Source organism: Triticum urartu, unplaced genomic scaffold (genome assembly GCF_003073215.2).
Source record: "Triticum urartu cultivar G1812 unplaced genomic scaffold, Tu2.1 TuUngrouped_contig_5078, whole genome shotgun sequence".
Classification (NCBI taxonomy): Eukaryota; Viridiplantae; Streptophyta; class Magnoliopsida; order Poales; family Poaceae; genus Triticum; species Triticum urartu.
The window spans coordinates 1-9,270 of NW_024115721.1; the positions used below are offsets into that span (position 1 = coordinate 1).

Consider the following 9,270-nt stretch of genomic DNA (forward strand, 5'->3'; position numbering starts at 1 on the left):
GGATGGTCAGTTAAGGCAAAGATCCGTTGAAGATATGATGAAATAAGATAAGGATTTAATTAAAATATGATGTCACGGTGGGTTAACCCGGATCCAGAAGATGACGTCACAATGGGTTATGACCTTTTCACGAACAGAAGACAGAATGACTAATTCTTAAGGTATTTTAAGATTGACATGAACCGGTCCAAATCAATCTGGGGCCTAATGTTGGGGATATAACTATTTGAGTAAGCCGGCCAGGAGGGGCCGGGTTATGCAAAGAAGACTCATCGTAAAGGAAGCCCAAGACCCAGCGTGACGGTTCATAGAGCTTAAGGCCCATAGAGACAAACCGCCGTAATGGCGTGACTTGTAACATAAGGTAGGGGTAACTAGTCACCGAGCCGGACACTGTTTATGAGCCGGCCGGGACTCTGTAGGCCGGAGGGCGTCAACCCGTGTATATAAGGGAACGACCCGCCGGCGGCTTAGGGCAAGAAACAACCAATCGAGAACCGGGCATAGCGTATCTCGCTCCCTGGTCATCGAAACCTCAAGCAATACCAACCCAACTAGACGTAGGCCTTCCTTCACCGCAAGGGGCTGAACTAGTATAAACCTCGCGTGTCCTTTGTCCTGATTAGCCCCTTTAAGCTTCCTAGTTGCGATGGCTCCACGATTAAGTCCTTGCAAGAGGACATCTGCCATGACAATTCCACGACATCCACCCTGTTGTCCTAGACTGCCAATAGACCAATCTAATGATTGTCTTCGAAGAAGAACGAAAAGAAACTCTGTGTGGGACGTTACATTCTCTCGCATTAGAGCAAGCTTTACTTGAATCTGCACCTGCTCCTAGGGTTGTTGTGGTATCCATGAGTCATTGAGACTCAGCAATAACATTACCAAGGGAACTAAGACTAACATGACTTAACTTCTATCCTAAGGGGAGATTGAAAAGTATTTGTTGGGCTAGGACCACATTTTGGGCATTACAATGTTGTGGCAGCGCGCCAGCACCCGGGACAAATTGATGTTCCTTAAAACGGGGACTATGGCTTGTAGGCGGCGGATCCGGTTCTCTTCCCCGACCTCGTTGGCGCGATGCAGCGGATTCCAGTCCAGGCTAGCACGAGGACAATCCCTAGCCGATGTGCCATAACGATATGTGCCTTGCTGCTCGCAACAGGCTTGTTCTTTGGCTCTAAAAGCCTCTTTGGCGAGGGTGCAACCCCGGATCTTGCAACAATGGAGGCTGGTTTTAGTTCTGATAAGCGTCTCGGCGACTCAGAAACTTGGAGACAACCGCTAGTTTCGATGTGTGCAGAAAGCCAAAAACCCCAATGAACCTTGTAATCTTCTTTGTATTTGAGTTTACAATGCAATGTTCCAATGAAATCTTTTTTTCTTTGCCTAGTACTTTTACTAGTTTATGTGTGCGTATGTTCTTGTAACTCGGTTATTGTTTAATGAATAGCACGGTTACTCCCAAAAAACAAAGCGAGCAAACGGGTCAGGGACAAGAACTACAAATTCCCAAACCAGAACATGAGTGTAGGAATTTTTTTCCCTACCACAGGGAGGTACCCTAAGGCCACAGAAGCTGTCATTAATAAATCAAAATTGATACAACACAATTCATTGAAGGACCTAAAAGAAAATAATATTACAAACAAGGCCTTCCATTTTTGCATACATGAACATAGAAATAACACTTAGAACACATTCCGATCCCGAAGCAACTGAGGAGCAGGAGAGGGGTGCCTGGGAAACGAAGTGACTCTCGACGGCAGAAGGAAAGAAGGAGATAGAAAGTTGAAGTAAATAAACCCGGTGTGGATACATTACTTATTTGAGATGGCATTTTTTTTGTTCCAAACACATTCAAATCGTTAGCTGGTGGAAACATCAGTGGGGCAAAATCCCTGTGGTTCTGCCGTACTCGACTAGGTCGTCGAAGATTTCACCCAGGTCATCATACTTGTACACGAACCCTTCCCCGATGAGTTTCTTCGATGACACACACACTCTTGGCTTCTCGCAGGATCCATCAAAGCTGCGGAAACATACATGAATGGTGTTAAACCCGCAACCAAAAATAGCATGTGTGGCTGTTAGGTAAAAAGCTCACGAACCGTTCAGGTTTCACGTCGTATTGTGGGTACTTCTCTGCCAGGAGACCGGCAAGCTGCAAGACAGTGGTATTGTGATTGCAGCAGATGTACCTACCCGACGAGGACTCATTCTCGGCGACGAACACCTCGGCGCGACAGAGGTCGTCGACGTGGCTAATCCCAACGCAGTCCTTGACTGACTGCAGGACCATCAGGCTACCCAGCTTTGCCTCATCACCTGGAAATGCACAGGACATACAAACACATTCGTAGGACACCGGTCAATAGAGCAGGAGACTGAAATCAGGGCTAACTTACTAGTACATCTTTATGTTGCCAATCACTGAAAAATGCATAGAGAAATGTTGGCCTTTCTCACCGGACAACAAGGAGAGGATGACGGGGACGCTAGTTCTGGCCTTGGATACTGGCGCCGTGCCCACAGTGAACACCGGCAACATGGTGACAAGGCTGACGCCGTTCTCCTCTGCGAATTCACTCGCCGCCTTCTCCAGAAGCACCTTGGAGACGGCGTACGCCTACGATGTAAATCAACCAATATCAGTGTCACGTCGACATATTTCCATCGATTGTAAACATCCAGGCGAGAGAGACTGAACACAAAGACATAGAGCCTGTTTGGATGGCTGCCAAAGGCTGCCTTTCCAAAATTTTCGTCGTTGACCACAAGATGGGCAGCCGTTTGGATTGCAGCTGAATCTCCCGATGGCTGCCAATTTTTTGGCCAGCCGTTGTGATTCTGTACTAGTACATGGGCGAGTTCTCGGCGGCGATTTCCTTCGCCAAAAATTTGGCAGGCCATCGTTTTGGCAGGGCTGGTTTGGGTTCAATCCAAACAGCCCCATAGATTTATGTACCCAAGTTGGTGGCTTGTTGGCTCTGAGGTACTCGACGTCGGACCAGGAGCCCTCGTCCAGCACGTGGCCGCCGCCCTGGAGCGGCCTCCTGGACACGCCGGCGTCCGACGACGTCAGGATCACCCGCTTCACCGTCCCCGCTCTCACACACGATCTCATCACGTTGAGTGTTCCTTGGACGGCAGGTTCGATCAGATCTCTCTGCCGTTAAACATGAAGCACACTAAGTTATCCCTGAAAAGGAAATGAACATGATCCCATGTCTTCTGTGGCCGAGAATAAAGTGATGGGCACAAAGTTCAGGGTGTGCATGGGTGATGTGTGTTTACCTCAGGATCTTCTGACCTGAAGGTCATTGGAGCAGCAACGAGGAAGGCGTATTCGCAGCCAGAAACTGCTTCGTCGAAGCTGCCTTCCACCTCCAGTTGGGCACGAATGATCTCCAGGGGGCCAAGCGCTTGCAAGTCCTTGAGGTGGGAGTTTTTCTCCATGTCATCTTCATACAAATTACAGATCTTCAGAGTCTTGGGAATTTGGATGAAAACAATTTCCAGTAATTTTATCATAACTGATATGGTGTGCACTATATAAATAAAAAAGTACGTTTGGTACACACTTATACACATGATTTGGTAGGCATGTTTTGCTGCCTGAATTTACCAAAGGAAACAGAACCTAAGAAAAGAAATGGCTTATCGAGTCGAGACTGGAGAACCCAAGATTTCAGGTCAAACTCTGAAAGGAAGATTGCTGAAGTACGTCAAACGAGGAAACAAGAAACTAACCGGGGTCTCTGACGGTGGTCTTGACAGCGTAGCCTTTCTGGAGGAGCAGCTTGATGAGCGCTGAGGCGATGTATCCGCTCCCTCCGGTGACGCACGCCGTCTTCCTTCTCTCACACGCCAACATCGCCGGCCACCACTCGATCACTGCCGGTAACGGCGAAGAGAGGGATGATTCGCTCCTCTGCTCCGGTTGTTGCCACTGAGCTGTAATTAAGGAGCCGGCAAGTAATTTTCAGATCTGCATATCGTAGGCAACTCACAACCGGGACAAGTTGCAGCGGATGACGAGTTTTTCGGCAGCTGAAGATGACCTGCAATGCAAAGATGCCTTGTTCGCGATGTTAACAAGAAAGTGATAGTGTAGCTGGTGGTTGTTTACTCAGTAGATAACTAGGTATCGCCGTGCACTTGTAAGGTACAAACCATGGGCAACAGGCGAGGATTCCAATGGTCCAGGCTGCGTTGCGTTTGCATTCAACGTGCACGATGCGCCGAGCGTCGAGCGTGCGTTTATTTTGTTTTCGCAGGAGGTGGGATATGATTTGGCCGGCGGTGGTTGCACACGCGACGGCTGACGACGGCGCCCCAGGTGCCAGTTTGCAACGTCAGATTAAAAATAAATAAAGCAGATCACAACATCTTGTTTTTTCAACAAAGGACGAATTTAATTGGCTCAAAACTAAAGCATTAAGAGGATACAAACATAATAAGTGACACTCAGCCTCTGCATAGTTGGTTGACGTACACATCAGTAGGGTAGAATCCCCGTGGTTCTGCCGTACTCGATAAGGTCGTCAAAGATTTCACCTATATCATCATACTTTTTTTTTTGCGGGGGATATCATCGTACTTGAACACAGACCCTTCTTCGATGAGCTTCTCAGACGACACACACACTCTCGGCCTCTCTGGGAACCCATCGAAGCTGCAAAACCTTACTTGGACGTTGTCAAACCTGCAAAAAAAACATGCATATGTATCCAATAGTTTAGATGGATGGTCCGCATACCGTTTGACTTTTATGTTGTATTGTGGGTACTTCTCGGCCATGAGACGAGCGAGTTGCAAGATGGTGGTGTTGTGACTGCAGCAGAGGTATCTTCCTGAGGAGGACTCATTCTCAGCGACGAACACCTCGGCATGACAGAGGTCGTTGACGTGGCTTATTGGCATACCGTCTGTGGTCGAGTGCAACCCTATCATGATGCCCATCAGTGCCTCGTCACCTGAAAATGTATACGGTGATACCGGTTAGAAGAAGACAGGGCATAAATCAGATTTGTTTTTGCTATATATTGAACATAGAGGAAATGATAGCCTCTCTCACCGGTCAATAGGGAGAGGGTGATAGGGACGATGCTGGATGCGGGCTTGGAGACCGGTGCTGTACCCAAGACGAACACGGGCAACACGGTGACAAGGCTGATGCCGTTCTCCTCCGCGAATTCGCTCGCCGCCTTCGCTAGAAGCACCTTCGATAGCGCATATGCCTATGTTGCAAATTCCATGCAACGTTAACGTTGTACCGACAATATTTACGTTGATTATAAATGTATAGGCGCGAGAAACTGAACACAAATATTTATGCACCCAAGTTATTGGCTTGTTCGCTCTGAGGTACTCGACGTCGGACCAAGAGCTCTCGTCCAGCACGTGGTCGTCGCCCTGCAACAGCCTCCTACAGACAGCGCCGTATGATGACGTTAGGATCACACGCTTCACCGTCTTCGCTCTCACGCACGACCTCATCACGTTGAGTGTTCCTTGCACGGCAGCGTCGATCATAGCCTGAAGAGGAAATAAATAAATTGGCACGGTTGGATTGCCAAATGCTGAACAGCAGGGTGAACAGTATCCCAAGTCTTGAAAAAAAGTCTTCTATAGCTGAGATTTTTTTTTTTTTGAGAATAACTAGTTTGTCCTAACTTCCAACAACCCGGTCACCATGAGATGCCTGAAGAGCAATTATGGCAATGAAAACGAAGCTTGCTGGGGCATGGAGATGGGTGTTTACCTCAGGATCTGCCGGCCCGAAGTCCATCGGGGCAGCAACCAAGAAGGCGTAGCCGCAGCCAGAAACTGCCTCGTCAAAGCTGCCTTCTTCACTCAGATCGGCACGGATGATGTCCAAGGGGCCAAGCGCTTGCAAATCCTTGAGGTGGGAGTTCTTCTACATGGCATCTTCATAAAAATTACGCATATATCTGTTAAAAAGAATAAAAATTACGGAATCTTCAGAGTCTTGGGGTAGGGATGAAAATGGAGTGGAAAGTTTTCGTTTTTCCGAAGGAAAAATGAAAACAGAGAGGAAATATGAAAATAGAAATGAAAATTTGTAAAACAAAAATGGAAATGGAATTTTTATGCGGAAACGGAAACAAAAACGGAATGGTGTTTTCCGGTGGAACACACGTGGAAACGAAACTTTTCGTTTCCGTTAATATGAAATTTCCATTTCTACTATAAGCCCATAGCTGCTTTGTAGCCCAACAACCAAACAACATGCAATGACAAAATGAGTAAAATGAGCAAAATGTATAATTTGAGTTCCAACTTTTATTACCACACACATACTCAATTAGACCCTATACGGAATTGTCATGTACTACTACAATGCTACCCTATGTTACCAACACAACCATATTATTTTGTAGCCATGTTAACAATTCCATCAATTTGTTTATTTTTTGTCTGTATTTCTCCATGATTTAAGGGGGCTTTAAGTTCCGGTCAACACACAGTTTTGTTTCCGTGTCCACTCCGTATTCGCTTCGTGTTTGTTTCCGGTAGTATCTGTTTCCGTGTTCGTTTTCGGGGTTTCTGTATTTGTTTCCGTTTCTGCAAAAAAAATATGAAAACAAATATGGTAGTACCCAGTTCCATGTTGTTTCCGTGCCGTTTTCATCCCTATCTTGGGGCAACAATTCCCGACAATTTCGGCATAATTTATACGCTATATACGCAGAACAGAAGGCACATGATTTGCCAACATGTTTTGCTTGCTGAACCTGCAAAAGAAATCATAAAGGACAAACTAAAAATACATGGGCTATCCAGTGGAATCTCAACTCTAATGAACCTAAGATTTCAGCCTAAACTCTGAAGAAGAAGAGCTTCTTTGATTCAAAAGATTCTCAAAGGAATTTTGGAGGATTCTAATCCTTAGGAATTTTTTCTATCTTGGTTGTTTGATTCGAAGGATTGTAAACCATAGGAGATTTTCCATAGGATTCATTTGCACTAGATTTCATAGGAAACATCCCATCCACTCAAACCTGTTTGAAAGAATCCTGCATTTTTTCTATGCACAATTAAACACTCGTACAATCATATAGGATTCAAGACGACATTCCACTCTAATTCCATGTTTTTCCTATTCCCGCGTTTTGGAAATCCTACCAATCAAAGAGGCCTGAAGTTTCCTGAAGTATATAGAACGAGGTAACAAGAAACCAACCGGGGTCTCTGACCGTCGTCTTGACGGCGTATCCCTTCTCGAGCAGCGTCTTGACGAGCGCTGAAGCGACGTAGCCGCTCCCTCCGGTGACGCACGCCGTCTTCCTTCCCTCAGCCACCGACATCTCTGGCCGCTACTCGAGCAGTTACGCCAAAAAGGACGATGGTGACCCCCTCGCTCACCTCACAACCGCATACTAATAGTTGTGAGGTCGTTCCTCTGGTGTGGTTGTCGGCAGTTTGCATCCTGTGCGGCGGCTGCATACTAATAGTATCATTCTTTTAGTTGTATATATTGTATGGACAACAGAGACAAGTTGCAGGCCATGTACTGGATGTTGCTATGAAAAACAGAACACGGTCGGAAGTGGAGAGAGGCTTGAGGAGTTGCCTAAAGAAGAAGTTACTAAGGCTATCCTCCTTGAGAGAACCATAGCAAGACAGAGATCACGTTTGTTGCAATTGAGGGAAGGAGATGGCAGCACAAGGCTCTTTCATCAGCAGGCGAGCCAAAGGCAGGGCGAGAAAATCCTCCCCTTTAGTACCCAGTTCCATGTTGTTTCCGTGCCGTTTTCATCCCTATCTTGGGGCAACAATTCCCGACAATTTCGGCATAATTTATACGCTATATACGCAGAACAGAAGGCACATGATTTGCCAACATGTTTTGCTTGCTGAACCTGCAAAAGAAATCATAAAGGACAAACTAAAAATACATGGGCTATCCAGTGGAATCTCAACTCTAATGAACCTAAGATTTCAGCCTAAACTCTGAAGAAGAAGAGCTTCTTTGATTCAAAAGATTCTCAAAGGAATTTTGGAGGATTCTAATCCTTAGGAATTTTTTCTATCTTGGTTGTTTGATTCGAAGGATTGTAAACCATAGGAGATTTTCCATAGGATTCATTTGCACTAGATTTCATAGGAAACATCCCATCCACTCAAACCTGTTTGAAAGAATCCTGCATTTTTTCTATGCACAATTAAACACTCGTACAATCATATAGGATTCAAGACGACATTCCACTCTAATTCCATGTTTTTCCTATTCCCGCGTTTTGGAAATCCTACCAATCAAAGAGGCCTGAAGTTTCCTGAAGTATATAGAACGAGGTAACAAGAAACCAACCGGGGTCTCTGACCGTCGTCTTGACGGCGTATCCCTTCTCGAGCAGCGTCTTGACGAGCGCTGAAGCGACGTAGCCGCTCCCTCCGGTGACGCACGCCGTCTTCCTTCCCTCAGCCACCGACATCTCTGGCCGCTACTCGAGCAGTTACGCCAAAAAGGACGATGGTGACCCCCTCGCTCACCTCACAACCGCATACTAATAGTTGTGAGGTCGTTCCTCTGGTGTGGTTGTCGGCAGTTTGCATCCTGTGCGGCGGCTGCATACTAATAGTATCATTCTTTTAGTTGTATATATTGTATGGACAACAGAGACAAGTTGCAGGCCATGTACTGGATGTTGCTATGAAAAACAGAACACGGTCGGAAGTGGAGAGAGGCTTGAGGAGTTGCCTAAAGAAGAAGTTACTAAGGCTATCCTCCTTGAGAGAACCATAGCAAGACAGAGATCACGTTTGTTGCAATTGAGGGAAGGAGATGGCAGCACAAGGCTCTTTCATCAGCAGGCGAGCCATAGGCAGCGCAAGAATGTCCTCCGCTTGGTCAAGCATAACGGATGCATGTACTCTGGCCAAGAGGAGGTGGCCTCCGCGGTGGATGCCTACTATGGCGCGGCATTTGGTGCCGCTGAGTCCCGGAGTTACACGTTAAATCTGAATGAGTTGGACTTGCCACGGCTGGATCTATCGCAGCTAGAAGAGCCATTCACTTATGAGGAGGTGGAAGGTGTCATCAAGGGGATGCCCCTGGACAAGGTGCCCGGGCCGGATGGATTTACGGGCCGTTTCTATGCCGCATGCTGGCATGTTATCAAAGATGATCTCATGAAGGCGTTGGCTTGTCTCTACAACGGGGATGTTCGAGGTTTGGCCGTAATCAACAAATCTCTTGTTACTTTGCTGCCCAAGAAGGATGGTGCCCTGGATGTG

At 46.7% G+C, this 9,270-nt stretch overlaps 1 protein-coding gene and 1 pseudogene across 1 annotated transcript; both read right to left on the reverse strand.

Moving 5' to 3' along the window:
* Positions 1-1,571: 1,571 nt before the first annotated feature.
* On the reverse strand, positions 1,572-4,090 carry LOC125528738 (anthocyanidin reductase ((2S)-flavan-3-ol-forming)-like). Its single transcript, XM_048693180.1, has 6 exons — positions 3,760-4,090; positions 3,304-3,470; positions 2,975-3,175; positions 2,476-2,635; positions 2,118-2,334; positions 1,572-2,038 (listed from the first exon to the last, which is right to left on the reverse strand). Exons 1-6 carry the CDS (start codon positions 3,881-3,883, stop codon positions 1,891-1,893), a joined length of 1,017 nt encoding a protein of 338 aa, XP_048549137.1. The 5' UTR covers positions 3,884-4,090; the 3' UTR covers positions 1,572-1,890.
* A 417-nt stretch (positions 4,091-4,507) lies between these two features.
* LOC125528740 lies at positions 4,508-7,340 on the reverse strand (annotated as a pseudogene).
* Positions 7,341-9,270: the final 1,930 nt, after the last annotated feature.